This window comes from Urocitellus parryii, chromosome 11, assembly GCF_045843805.1.
Source record: "Urocitellus parryii isolate mUroPar1 chromosome 11, mUroPar1.hap1, whole genome shotgun sequence".
NCBI lineage: Eukaryota > Metazoa > Chordata > Mammalia > Rodentia > Sciuridae > Urocitellus > Urocitellus parryii.
In genome coordinates this window covers 122380222-122395367 of record NC_135541.1, presented here as the reverse complement: position 1 = coordinate 122395367, position 15146 = coordinate 122380222, and the positions used below count along the sequence as shown (strand labels likewise).

The 15146-nt window shown below is 41.9% G+C and overlaps 1 protein-coding gene and 1 long non-coding RNA gene across 2 annotated transcripts in view; both read right to left on the bottom strand.

Moving 5' to 3' along the window:
• Nup210l (nucleoporin 210 like) overlaps nucleotides 1-3735 on the bottom strand; it is a 119178-nt gene extending 115443 nt beyond the window's left edge. Inside the window, exons 1-2 of the mRNA XM_026412995.2 lie at nucleotides 3551-3735; nucleotides 1630-1766 (exon numbers count right to left, since the gene is read on the bottom strand). Coding sequence (XP_026268780.2) covers nucleotides 1630-1766; nucleotides 3551-3735 — 322 coding nt within the window. The remainder of the gene's footprint in view (nucleotides 1-1629; nucleotides 1767-3550) is intronic.
• A 982-nt stretch (nucleotides 3736-4717) lies between these two features.
• LOC144249241 (uncharacterized) lies at nucleotides 4718-8563 on the bottom strand. Its single transcript, XR_013342195.1, has 2 exons — nucleotides 6947-8563; nucleotides 4718-6189 (listed from the first exon to the last, which is right to left on the bottom strand). It is a non-coding gene; the product is annotated as an uncharacterized LOC144249241 (long non-coding RNA).
• Between the last annotated feature and the right edge of the window lie 6583 nt (nucleotides 8564-15146).

Genomic DNA, 15146 nt, shown 5'->3' with positions numbered 1-15146 from the left:
ACATATAAATAAATGAATTTTAAAAGCTGTAGAGATATTTCCAGTCTATCAAGATGGACATGAGGGCTGGGGATATGGCTCAAGAGGTAGCGCGCTCGCCTGGCATGCGTGCAGCCCGGGTTCGATCCTCAGCACCACATACAAAGATGTTATGTCCACCGAGAACTAAAAAATATTAAAAATAAATTCTCTCTCTCTCTCTCCCCCCCACCCCGTCTCTCTTAAAAAAAAAAAAAAAAAATGGACATGAAGTGCTAGAAATGCAGGGATACCAAGACTCCTGTCCTGATTTGAAAAAAAAATAGCATTTCTTGAGAGCTCTAGCCTAAAATAGAATACAGTAGGGCTTCTCAAACTTTATTATGTATAAAAATGACCTGAGGCAGGGGTAGTAAGAGTAATCAGTGGTAGCATATGCTCAAGAGGTCCTGTATAAATACATACAATTTAAAAAATAGAAAAAAAAGTCAGACAGTGGTTAAGCACCCCTGAGTTCAATACCCAAATAGGAGCCAGGTGTGTGCTTTGTAGTCACTGTGACTACAAATATATAATCCCAGTGACTACACACAATCCCAGTGACTACAAAATATATAAATAAGGGCTGGGGATGTGGCTCAAGCGGTAGCGCGCTCGCCTGGTATGCGTGCGACCCGGGTTCGATCCTCAGCACCACATACCAACAAAGATGTTGTGTCCGCCGAGAACTAAAAAATAAATATTAAAAAAAAAAAATTCTCTCTCTCTCTCCTCTCTCACTCTCTCTTAAAAAAAAATATATAAATAATTTAAAAATAAATTTTTAGATAAACAAATGAATAATAAAAATAAAGAGAGGCTGCACGTGGTTCTCAGTGGTACAGTGCTTGCTTAACATGTGCAAGGCCCTGGGTTTGGAAAAAACAAACAAATAAATAAGTAAATAAATAAAAATAAAAAAAGAATTATCTGGGGAAAGAAAGGAAAAATAAAAACAACCACCGAGAAAACTTATTAAAACACAGGCCTGTAGGCCTACCCCAGAGCTCCTGATATAGATGACTGGAGACAGAGCCTGAGAATTCACGTTTCTAATAAGTTCTCATGTGATTCTGGTGATGCCAATGATTCATGTTGATAACCCCCACTTTTGATTTAGTTTTTTGGGGGGACTAAACCTAGAGGGGCTCTACCACTGAGCTACACCCCAGCCCTTTTTATTTTTTATTCTGAGACAGGATCCAAGTTCACCATGCTGGCCTCCAATTTGTGATCCTTGTGGCTCAGCTTTCCAAGTAACTGGCGTTTTAGGTATGCACTACCACACCTGATCTTTGTATTGCCTTATCCCTTATTCTATTCTAGCTTCGGACCTACCACCTAAATTGGTTCTAGATGATGATTACTTCCTCCTCCCTATATTGATTCAAACAATTAACATTTCCATGGTATAAGACACCATGAAAGACGCTGTATATACCAAAATGGAAAAAAAAAAAGTCAGATATGATGCCACAATCAGGGATTATACTGCAGGCATTCCTTTTTCCACCTCTTATTATCCGACGCTAATACCATTTGCATTACTCATCTATACAAGATATCAGACCATTCTATCCCAAAGTGTTACAGTTTTTGCTCTCAACATACCTATTTCTCGAGCAAGAATAATACTGCTGAGGCGCATGGGTTGGGTAGATTCAGCAATAAGTACAGCTCTTTGGGAACATAAGGTGCCATTTTCATATAAAGGCTCAACAGTTACTGCGTCATGATGGGTGGAATGCCTGCCAGAACAAAATACTTCAGAGTGTAAGATACATGGGTCAAAGCTAATTTTTTTGAAGAGATTTCTATAGGTCTTCCATTTCACATACTACTGGGCAAACTAAATGACACTCTTTAAAGTAGGAACATTTGCTGGGCACAATGGCACCAGCCTATAATCCCAGGAATCAGGAAACTGAGGCAGGAGGATGGCAAGTTTGAGGCCAGCCTCAGCAATTTAGCAAGACCCTCAGCAACTTAGCAAAACCCTGTCTCAAAATAAAAAATAAAATAAAAAGGACTGGGAATGTAGTTCAGCAACAAAGCACCTTTGGGTTCAATCCCCAGTATCAAAAAATAAATAAATAAAGTAGGAACATTGATTAGGGACACAGGATCAAAATGGGAAAGATGATCAGAACTTTTTCCCAGTGATCTTTTGTGCAATGTCCCCTAAATTATATTCTTCCCTCAAAATTTAAAATAAGATCAATGTTAAAATAAGATTAATTCATGGATGAAGTTAGAGAAGATAATGCTAAGTAAAGTTAGCAATCCCAAATAACCAAACGATGAACGTTTTCTCTGATTTAAGGAAGCTGATTTATAGTGGGATGGGGCGAGGGAGCATGGGAAGAACTCTAGATAGGGCATAGGGGTTGGAGGGGAAAGGAAGGGCATGGGGTTATAAATGTGGAATGTGAGGATCATTATTATCCAAAGTACATGTATGAAGACACGAATTGGTGTGAATATACTTTGTACACAGAGATATGAAAAATTATGTTCTATATGTGTAATAAGAATTGTAATGCATTCCATTTTAATATATAAATATTTTTAAAATTAATTCTTCCCTCCATCTGTAAAAATAGCACTGATGTTATATTTCCAGGACTGATTACATTTCTGAGAGACAGGACTTTCCCATACTTTAAGAAATGATTTTTTCTAATCCTAGAAACTGGGCTGCTATCTTAGATGGAAAAGTTGGCTAAATAATGAGGTGTGAATCCAACACAAAATGCCAAAAAAATTAATTAATATTTCTGGATGGAAGAAATAGTTTTCAATTCTGGGAAGATTCCTTGCATCATCCTCTAAGTCAGGAAATACATCACACTGGGTCACTTTATAAGCCTAATTCCCCTACTTCCTCATAAAATGAAAGGTGAATTCTTGGAAAACACCCCATTGCTTCTTTTAAGAAACAGTAAAGGGAAATCTACTCCATTTAGGATGAATGCTCTGGTGTCTCAGAGCTCACTTTGGTTGGGTTTCCTCACTGCTTGGATAACCACAGAACTTAATAGGTTCTTCTCTCACACCACAAAACCACGTCTTTCCATCTTTAGTCAAGGTCACTCAGTATTCCAGAGTTGAGAACCCCTTGTCCTCAAATTTCCGGCGAGGCTCCTTGAATAAAGGCGAACAACATCAAAGTTGTCCCGGGCAGCTCTCCCCTCCACACCAGATGGTCTTTACCCTTTGTGGCCTCGAGCGCCGGATTCCTCATAAACTGGGGACAACAGTACTGCTCCAGACTGAACCAAGTCGGTCGGTTAACCCAGGAAAAGCGCTTGGTTCCGCGGGGTTCCAGACCCTCTGTGGGGAGCAGCCGCAGGGGGCCTTCCCTCCCGGAACCAGCCCGTTTCCTGACCCAACAGCTCTGGCACACCCCACGCACAAGGTGAGCCTGTCACGCCAGGCGACCGCGCAGCCCTCCTGTGGGATCTCCCGGAGCCGCGCTCCGTCCTCGCTAGGAGGGACGGGGTGCGTGAGGACAGACCCCACCATCCCTCACCAGAAGTAGCAGCCCCGCTGTGCCTCCAGCAGGAAAGGCACCCGGCCTGGCTCCCGGCCAAAGGGCAGCAACACCTGCGGCACGTTAAGTTTGTTGGCGAGGGTCCCAAACAAGGCCAGTGACAGGCACAGGAGGCGACCGAGAGGCACGCGGCAAAGGAGCACCGTGGCTCCGAGGTTTATCATGGCGACCGCCAGGCCTCAGGTTCCCGCACCACCAGAGCGGCGCGTCCGCAGCCACAGCAGCCAATCGGAAGGCTCTACGTCAACAGGAGGCGGGATATCTGGCCGGCTGGGAATTGTGGGAATTCAACACTTAGACCTTCCCCAACGTTTGCTGAAGTTTTAGGAACTTAAAGGGCTACCTTCCTAGATTTGCACTTCGCAGTGTTGGGAGTGTAGCTCAGAGTGCTGGCCTCGCGTGCTTACCTGCTTAAGGCCGGGGTGGGAGGTGTTGATACCCAGAAAACCACCCCGCCCCCTGCAAAAAAAAAAAAAAAAAAAAAAGTACGGCAGGTTTTTTCAATAGTAAGGAACAAGCAGAAATGTATAACAAACATTTCTCCAAGCTTAACTTCACATTCCGTTGTCCATTATTTGGCTCCTAGATTGAAAAAAAAAAAATTTTTTTTTTTGCAATAATTTCCAGTCAGTACTGTTCTATGCCTGTAAACGGAAAAATTTCCAGTCTATAAACAGCTGGACTTTGTCAAGGGAGCTCTGTAATTTTAACTAGGAAGTCAGATACACATCACACTTCAAGGCCAGAGTGCAGGAAATGCCAGTCTCAAAGGCAGCTTTGAAAGCCATCCACTCATACAGCCTGTCTCTAAGCAAATACTTTGGGAGCACTTGTTAAATTAATGTGTTTTCTCCAAATATCCAGTAAGGTATTAACTGAAAGACTCGCCTAGGAACAGTCTACTAAAACTACACACTTTATTCCCAATCTTCACTTTGCCCTGACAATACATGTTATCCCCATTTTACAAGACAACCCTAAATGATTTATATCAGGAAATACAATTAGGAATTTTGAGAGCTATGTTTTGAAGCCAGTCTTTGTCTATGTTAAATCCTGTTGCTACCACCCAATGAGATCTGATTTTCCTCACAGCTCCTGTGGAAAAAAGCACATTTGGTTTAATAAATAAAACTCAAGTAGATCTGAAGTTTGGAGGGGACTGGTTCTTTATTTCAAAAAGACACTTGTCAATATTCAGTATCAAAACAGTTGCACTATTGTTTGTCTTTCTCCCAACTGGCCCCAAAGAGACCACAACAAAGGAGAATACATTTTAAGCCAATTAGCTGCAGGATGTACACCTAACAGACCTCACGAAACCTCACCTAAAAAAGTGGGGATTGGGCTGGGAAAGAAACTTTGAAAGATCAGCACACTGCCAGCCCAGACTGCAGGACTCTCACAGCCAGACGAGATGGCCAGGTACCCCACCCCAAAGATGCAGTTTCAAAATAATATAAAATTTAAAAAGTTGTGTACATAAGCTATTCAAGATTCTCCAGCACTGACTGATACAAAGCACAATGAGATGGCACTTTTAGATACAGCAGCTTCAGACCCAGAAAAGGGTGATGAGATGAGTTCATATGGCTAAATCAGTGGCCAAAACATAATTTTTTTCTTTCTTTCTTTTTTTTTTTTCAAGCAAGCAGGAGAGCAATTAAGTGGTCACGCAAGATTAAGGGGCCCATGATCCATTCTGTGAACACTTGGGAAGTGGGTAGAGATGGGAGAAAAATTTGGTCTCAGGGCTAAGAATATGGCTCAGTGGTAGAGCATTTGCCGAACAAGCACGAGGCCCTGGGTTCAATCCCCAGCACCAGAAAAACAAAAAGTCTCAGAGGTCTCACCATGTTAATTTGGTCATTTCTGATGAAAAAAAGTAAAAAATAAGAATACAGTTGTCTAAAGATACCTTAAAGCTAAAAATAAAACAAAACCTGAATAGCAAGGTTTTTGTTTTTTTGGCTAACTCCTCTTGGAATCACCTTTCTGGTTTGGCCAGTACTTTGCACAGAGCAATGAGGTTTGCCATAGTAGAGTCTTTCCCTGGGCTCTGTTTGGCTCTCAGTAAGGCAGGCCCATTCCTCTTTTCCTCCTCTACGGAGAGGGCAATAGGGATTAGGCTGGAAAGTTACCTTCCAAAAGTGAGAAGGGAATTAGATTGCTGCTTCAGAGCTATGAAATTATTTGGAATGTTTTACAAATGGTTACTGTAACAACAAAAAAAGTAATTACAAAATGTGTACATCACAACATGCTTTTAAAGACACTTTGCGTTGTGCTCACATTCCCTTAAATGCTGTTCCCAAAGGTGCTCAGCCTCTAGCCCAGCTGGAATCTCTGGGAAGAAGCAGAGACAGTTTGGTGAAAAAGACAAGGGGGGTAGGGGGTTGAGGGGGTGTTGAAAGGAGAAAGCAGCCTTCCAGTTAAAAGATCAGCCCTCAGTTTCAAGGTCAGCTTCGGGCTGGCTGGCCTCAGGCGGAGTCAGGGTCAGAGGGAGGAGCAGCAGCAGGGCGGGACTGGGGAGCTCTACATCTCATTCAGGTCAAGCAGAGTCTGGTCCAGCATCCTTTGTGTACAGAGGTGCTCCTCTTTGGTGCATTTCAGCTTATCTAGTGGGGATAAAGGAGAGAAGTTATCAAAAGTAAATTTCCAGGTCTGTTCACTCTCTGGACTTGGTCCTGCTTCAGGGAAGCTACAGACTAAGAAAGCAGCTGCCTTCTCAACCACAACAGTGAGCTATTGCCTCGCTGGGTTTGTGCAGGGCCCCTGGCTTGCCTACTGAATTTGCAAAGTTGCTAAGTAGCTGTACTTCCTGGGGGAGGGAGTGGAGGACCTTATCAGCCATTTCCTCTCCCTCCCACACCCAATCAAGGCTTTCAATTTCAGTCACTGAAGGAGCAGGCCTGAAGCTTCAGCCATCCACTCTTCTAGGTTTTGTGCAGGGAACAAATATCTGCTTGAAAAGGTTCACTGCAGTCTAACCGTTGCAAACAAGGATGGACATATTTCTACCAGTGAAACACCAGAATCTCAACTTGAAAAGAGCATAGGAAATCCTCATGTACTACATGTTTTCTCTAAAAAGTAAAGGGGAAAGAAATAGTTGGTGGGATAAATAAACAAGCCCTCATGGCTAAGCCAAAGAAAACAAAGCCAAGAATACTATCTAGACATATACTTAGTTTTTGCCGAGCCATTAGCCAGAACTAGCCTGTGACAAGTTACTTGCAATTAAACATAAAACCAGGAAAAGGAAGCAAGAGGGGAAATATTAGGAAGAAAACTGGTGGCTAACCATCAAGGAGCACCTCATCTATTAAGCAAGCAAACCTGAGTGCTCTATGGAGGGGAGGAAAATATTCAAACCTTCACTCAGAGAAGGTGATGGCAACAAAGATCCATATTCATATCCCACACCCTTCTTTCCCTTCCCTTTTTTCCACCCAGTCGGAAGGGCCCATCCTTGAGCCTGCAGATGAAGCAGTTACAACATCTTGTAAAGTCAGTCTCTTTATTGTTAGAAAACATCCATGCAAAAGAACATATCCTATAGTCAGTGCACACATGAAAGAGCAGCAGTGAAAGGGGAGAAAAGTTTTCACTAAAATCTCAGGCCCTTTCCTTCATAACTCATCATCTCTTTTAAAGGGATAAAAATGCAGTATCCAACTGTTCTAACTTAACAATTCGGTTAGGAAATCAACAATGTTCTAACTGCCCCAATTAAAAAGCAACTTGCTTAGGGCAAAATAATAACTTTTTAAAAGACAATCAGCTTTTTTTTGCTGGGGTCCAGGTCAGTGGTTTACTGGGCATCTGTGAGCCCTGCCCATCAGTCACACAGATCATGCAGCGTTAGCTTCAGCTCATTAGAAAGCAGGCGGTTTCGCTCAAGTTGGCTGTAGAGACGCTCTGCAGCAGCAATGGAGGAGAGAAGGGAAAACAAGAGAAGGAGAGGAGAAAGAGGAGGAGAAAGAGAAAAAGGGAAGGTTAGTAAAGTACCAGAAGTAAATCTGAGTCTTTCAACTAGCTGGTTGGTATATGTAACATGCATCTGTAAGGTAGGATGGATGCAAGGAGGACTCAGACAGAGGGCAGCAAGAGTCAGTCAGTTGGTGGAAAGACCAACAGAGAAATCAGAAATTTGGACTGACAAGTTGGTTGGACAACATTTTGAGGGAGAAAAAAATTACCTCCTTCACTGTATTTATTTCCCTGGGTTGAGAAACTGAGACAAGTGAAAACAGGGCAAAGAGGGAAGATGCGTTGGCTTAGAAGAAATGCATTAATAATAACCAGGGTTTGAAGGAAACGGGACAGTTGAACATTTTGCTGTAAAAGCATTCAACACAACATTACACATAGCAGATTGGGATAAATATTCCCACCCACTCAAGTCTACATTTTTTTTTGGGGGGGGGGGTTTGCTGGAGATTAAACCCAAGGGTGTTTTACCACTGAGTCACATCCCCAGCCCCCCACCTTTTCTTGAGGTGCTGGGGATTGAACCCAGGGCCTTGTGTATACAAGACAAGCACTCTACCAACTGAGCTATATCCCTAGCCCTTTTTTATTTTGAGAACAGGGTCTTACTAAGTTACTGAGCATCTCGCTATGTTCTGGCTACAAACTTAAGATCTTCTCACCTCAACCTCCAAACTCTTTGGGATTACAGGTGTGTGCCACTGTACCCAGACAAATGCTTTTTCTTGTGTGATAAACCCGTAAGAGGCCTATCCAATCCATATCCAATTTTCCCTTATTTTCTAAACAAACAGTGTGCCTAGTCCATGCAAAGATCTACTACTGATGTACATCAATCAAGACTACTCTGCTGGGGCTGGAGATGTGGCTCAGGCGGTAGTGCGCTCGTCTGGTATGCGTGCGGCCCGGGTTCAATCCTCAGCACCACATACCAACAAAGATGTTGTGTCCGCCGAGAACTAAAAAATAAATATTAAAAATTCTCTCTCTCTCTCCCCTCTCACTCTCTCTTAAAAAAAAAAAAAAAAAAAAAAGACTACTCTGCTCCTTATTTTCATCCTCCTTTCCAGCTATAGGTGATCACAGGATCCAGTTCTGGCCAATGAGATATAGAGGAAGAATCTGCTGGGAACTTCTTAGAAAACTTCAGCTCTCCTTCTTGCCTTAAAAATGGGAGCTAATTATTTTAACCTTTAAGAGAATCAAAGAAACTCCAGCTATATCTTGACTATAGTCATTCATAGCTAGACCTATTAAGTGACAAAAATAAATCCCATACTTATTTATGCTACCATAATGCTTTTTCTTATAACTCAAATCATTCCTGATACAAAGAGTAAGGTGCTCAAGTCCACTGGCTTTTTCTGAGTACACCTTATGGGGGAATTGAGTTATGGGGAATTCAGATACATCTTAAAACACTCAATTCTGATCTACTTCTAATATCAGCCTCTGAAGTTCATTAGTAAGTTTCTTCATGTTTTATAGCTTGTTTCAAATTGATCTCAGAACCTCAATATGGAAAAAAGAAAAAGGCAAAAAGATCAGGATGGGGACCACCAGACCAGATATTTTAACCCCAGGGTAAATGATGTCACTGAGAGAGATCTGGTGGCAGCTGACAATGATGATGCCCTCAAGCTGAGAGTCTGATGAGGACCTGGGACTGACACCCCAACACTTTTCATCGTCTGCTGATCCTCTGTATTTTCCTCACAGCTCTCCAACTCTACAGCCACATCTTGACCCTGATGAGAGCCACAAGTTCTCCCTATGACCTTCTCCTCAGCCAGCCGTCAGCTCCACCCCAGGAAGAGCTTGCCTTGGTTCCTGATCTGATCACCGTGGTCTGAGTGAGTGTGCATGCATCTGCTAGACTTAAAGCCTAAAGCTTGAGACTTTTGATCTGACACTTGAACTTAGCATGCAGAAGAAATGTCTGTCATTAGCCTGTCGTGATAATTGTGTTTGCAGTGCTTAGAATTAATTTAGAATTGTTTGCTGTGAAGTGATTATGTCTATTGCAGTGCCTAGCATTAAGGATTGACGTTTTCTTGAATAAGAATCTATAGAGGGGCTGGGGATGTGGCTCAAGCGATAGCGCACTCGCCTGGCATGCGTGCAGCCCGGGTTCGATCCTCAGCACCACATACATACAAACAAAGATGTTGTGTCTGCCAATAACTAAAAAAATAAATAAATATTAAAATTCTCTCTCAAAAAAAAAAAAAAAGAATCTATAGAGTGAAGAGTGAAACTGTATTGAATGATTTGAGTGAATAAAGCATTGACTAGGGCAGAAGCACATGGACATTCTTTATTTCTCCCTCTGGACTGCATAAATTGCACCTTTTGCCCATCACAACAGCACACTATCAACACAGAAAGCATGCATATATATAAAAAGAGCCTGAGAAGGAATGACACTACATTTAAGAGCAAAATTAGGTCTGGGAACAGTGGCCCATGCTTATAATCTCAGTCTTAGGAGGCTGAGGCAGAGAGAGAGCAAGTTTAAGGCCAGCCTCATAACTTAGGGAGACTGTCTCAAAAAACAAAACCTCAATGGCAGAGCATTTGCCTATCAGGCGTAAGGACTGGGTAGAATCCCCAATAGGAATAGTTGTGGGGAGGCAGAAAACAGGGTAGACTTCCTTTATTGTAATGCTGAGTACTGAACCAAGGGCCTCAAGCATGCTAGACAAACATCCTGCTTCTGAGCTACAACTCCCCTCCCTGGAGCTTTTTTATTTTTCACATTTTTGGTACCAGGGATTGAACCCAGGGACACTTAACCACTGAGCCATATCCTCAGCTCTTTTTATTTTGAGACAGGGTCTCACTGAGCTTCTTAGGACCTTATTAAGTCATTGGGGCTGACCTCAAACTTGCAATCCTCCTGTCTCAGCCTCCCATCTCAGCTTCCTGAGTGGCTGGGATTACAGGCATGTACCGTCACTCCTGGCCCCTAGGACTTTTAAAATTCCACCCATTAAACCAGTGTGGTTTTTTTTCTGTTTCTATTCTAACAGACAAAACAGAGTTTTGTTATGTTGCCCAGGTTATCCTCAAACTACTGGATTCTAGTGATTCTCCTGACTCTCCTTCCTGAGTAGCTGGGGACTACAGATGACTGCCACCTGGCTAAGAACCAGTGGTTCTCATTGCCCCTCATCTCTCCCGGAGAATATGGAAATATATACTGATAGGTTTTTACTATCTCAATGACCGGAAGGCTCTAAGGTAATTACTAGCCAGGGGACAGAAATATGCAGGGTCATTTTTATGTTCAAGAATTGTCCTATGGGGCTGGGGATGTGGCTCAAGCGGCAGCGCGCTCGCCTGGCATGCGTGCTCGCCTGGCATGCGTGTGGCCCGGGTTCGATCCTCAGCACCACATACAAAGATGTTGTGTCTGCCGAAAACTAAAAAATAAATAAATAAATATTAAAAAATTCGCTCTCTCTCTTTAAAAAAAAAAAAAATTGTCCTACCCTAAATGACAAAGCTTACCATTGAGAAGCACAGTACTAGTCTATAGACTCTAAGACTCCTGGGGCTGCACTAGTCTAATTGCTATTGCATCCTTGATAAACCTGTGAACTCTCATTTTTCATACTGTGACGTCATATTATACACAGATCTCATTTATGTCCACATTAGTTTGTGGGATTCCCACTCCTGTCTCAGGAAAGAAGGGTATTATTAAGATCTTATCCCTCAAAACAGCTTGGTTAATGAGGGTTTTGTTCCATTTAGGGAAGAAATAAAGAGACACAGGGGTGGGGTGTGAGTATTTTATTGCTTTACTAAATAAATCCAGAATGCAGAGTTCCCTAAAAACTAAGGTCCGAAAGACAAATGTCAGTTGTCATCTCACCTTGAACTTAGCTTTGAACTCTGCTCTAATAACTGGAAATTCAGGATTGGATACTAGTTCATTAAGGTTCTTGGGTCCCAGGAAACAGTAAAGCAACACAAAACAAGGCAAAGCAGAGAACCCATTGGGTCTGGTAGTTTAGCAATGCCCTATTAGAGAATCATCCTCTGGAGCCAGGGAATATTTGAACAATATCCCACGAAAGGAGGAAACTGGTGTGGGCTAAGGTAAGCCTGCGGAACATAGCAGGTCAGTTCCTTCCCTTCAGATACCTGGGTTCAGCCACACTTTGTTCCTCATCGAAACTACAGGAATAGGGGCTGGGGATGTGGCTCAAGCGGTAGCGCGCTCGCCTGGCATGCGTGCGGCCCGGGTTCAATCCTCAGCACCACGTACAAACAAGAGATGTTGTGTCCGCCGAAAAAAACTAAAATAAATAAATAAACTCTCTCTCTCGTCTCCTCTCTCTTAAAAAAAAAAAAAAAAAAAAATTAAAAAAAAGAAACTACAGGAATAGCCTGTGGTTCCTGGAGGGGAAGAAGTTAAGGGGCCAAGTGCTTTGGTTCGATGCTTAGCCTTAACCTCACAGCTAGTCCAGGCTCAAGTAATAAAGGATGGCTCCTTAAAGGATACAGAGCATTAAAAGAGGGATTTTCATTAACACTGGGCACTACATGGTATTTTGTGTTTTATTCCACTGCCCCAGCTTGTAGGGCTATCTTTGCTCACAATAGTCCTGCCCATGGGATAAAGTAGGAGCTACCAAAGCTGAAATACCTCCCTTTTCTCTCAATCTCTATTCTCTTCTTTCCTTTCTAAGAAATATTTTTTTCTGCACCAAAGCCAACTTCTGCTCAAAATACTAAATGTCTAGAACTGTACTGGTCCAATAGAGTAACCACTAGACACATGTGGCTAATTAAATTGAAATGAACTAAAAATAAATGAGAATTTTAGCTCTCTCATATTCTAGCCTAGCCACATTTTGAGTGCTTATCAACCACATACGGCTACTGACTACCACTATACTAACCATCACTGCCAAACGGGCAATACTGCTATAAGCTATCCATACTGCCTATACACCTTCTTTCCATCAGTATTCTTCTGCCCCTTGAATATGGTTTCTCCCCCTGGGACCTAAATGCTCAAATGTACCCTTGAATTATTAGAGTATCAATGAATGACCTTTCTTCAATCACCTTTATTTCTCAACCTATCTGCTGACACTAAGAACCCCTTTTATTTTGAGAAAGGGCATTGCTAAGTTGAATCCCACGCTAAACTTCTTCAAGGCAAGGACCAAAACTAAAACTAGTTCCATTTGGCATTCTCTTCGACACATGATTTTCCTCTTTAACTCTATTTGCATTGCAATTGTCCTTTATGCTTGTAATGTGCTTCCATGCCCTAAACTATCTATGCCCTTTTGGATCCCCAAACCTCTCACATCAAGCTCTCCCCTTTGAGCTTCAACATCTTTTTACCTGGATACCTGCCAATGTTTTGATATATTCTTCTCTCCTTTTCCCCCTGGCTCCCCAAACCAGAATGGCGAGACCTCCTTACATCTCTAACATCACCATTTTCAAGTTTTAAAACCAGGCACCTAAGGCTGGGAATATGGCTCAGTTGGTAGAATGCTTGCTTGCCTCACATGCACAAGGCCCTGGGTTCAATCCCCAGCAAACACACACAAAAAAAAAGGCACCTTGACTTTTCCTTCTTACGTTTAGGGGTCAGGCTCTTCCAAATACCCATCTTCAGTGCCATAACCTCATCACCACTCTAGCTCAGACCCCGATTACTCTCCTGGTAAACCACAATAACTTAACCAATCAAATATTCACCTAAGTATGGGAAATTTATTGCTAGTACTGTGTATGTAATAGTATGTATTCAAACAGTATGTATCTATAAACTTATACATATTCATTTATCCCCATCCCCACCTCCACCCCGTGGTACTAGTTATTGAACTAGAGGTGTTCTACCACTGAGCTCTATCCTTAGACCTTTTTATTTTTTTAATTATTATTTTTTTGTGGTGCTGGGGATTGAACCCAGGGCCTTGTGCATGCAAGGCAAGCACTCTACCAACTGAGCTATATCTCCAGCTCTTAGCCTTTTTTTTTTTTTAATTTTTTTTTTTTTTAGAATTTTTAATATTTATTTTATTTAGTTCTCGGCGGACACAACATCTTTGTTGGTATGTGGTGCTGAGGATCGAACCCGGGCCGCACGCATGCGAGGCGAGCACGCTACCGCTTGAGCCACGACCCCAGCCCTTAGCCTTTTTTATTTTGAGAAAGGGTATTGCTAAGTTGAAGTTGCCAAGGCTGGTCTCAAATTTGCAATCCTCCTGCCTCAGCCTCCCAAGTCTCTGGAGCTATGGGGTTTTTTTCCTTCCCTTTTTAATGTGCATTAGGAAAAGACATTAGCACATTAAACCTTTTAAGTTCAAAACAATTGTGTAGAGTAAGAATGCACCAAATTTAAAAACAAGAGTAGATTTGAATAAAGTAGGTAACATGCAAATATGGCAAATGTCATAAAAATGGTATGCAAATGACTGAGAATTGAAAGTCATCATTTTTATGCGGCACTTTTTTTGGGGGGCGGGTATTAGGGATTGAACTCAGAGGCACTCAACCACTGAGCCACATCCCCAGCCCCATTCTATATTTTACTTAGAGACAAGGTCTCACTGAGGTGCTTAGAGCCTTGCTTTCTGCTTGAGGCTGGCTTTGAACTCATGATCCTCCTGTCTCAGCCTCCTGAGCTGCTGGGATTATAGGCATGTGCCACCTCACCCAGCAAAAATCCAATCTTTTGCAACCCAGTGAAAATGAAGAGGCATTTTTTTTTAGTTGTCAGTGGATAGTGACCTATCTATCTTATCTATTTATATGAGGTGCTGAGAAGCAAACCCAGTGCTCACACATACTAGGCAAGCACTCTACCACAGAGCTATAGCCTCAGCCCCTAAGAGGTAAGTTTGAACATGTTTATTCAGTATCAACTGTGTGCCTTCTATCATGAGTCTTTACTAACCGAATCATCCCCACTGGAATCAATCTCTTCCCACCTCTGAACACCCGCAGACTTTATTATGTACGGCACTCATTACAAAGGAGCTCCATCTTTATGCGTGTTTTCTCGTTCTATTACTAGAGTTCAAACAACCTGAGACTGGGGATGGTGACTCCATCTTTGTGTCCTCACCCTAACCCTATATCTAGAAAATACCAATGTGTCTGCTGGATAAATCAATCTAGTGGCAGAAGAAATGGTATTGACAGAAAACTAAATTTGACATGAAACTTGAAGTTTTAAAACTAGAGAAAACTTTTCCACCTGGCCGTATCTACTTAAAATAAAAACAAGTTTCAAATATCTATTCTGTTAAGAAACTTCATAATTACATGAACAATACTTAAATGCTTAATTAGTACAACTGGTAGCTACACTATTCAGACTGAATTATCTCTGCTGTGTAAATTGTTAACTGAAATGTTGATATTTAATTTCTATGATATGAACCAGGAACAATTTTGAAATTTATGTATATAATAAACCATTACCCTCACATGCACATTATTTGAAATATGAATAATTGTTTGTGTTAGTCTTTCCAATAATAATTTACCATTGTCTTATATCCCACTAGCACATGCTAGCAGGCCTCAAATATGTAAGAAA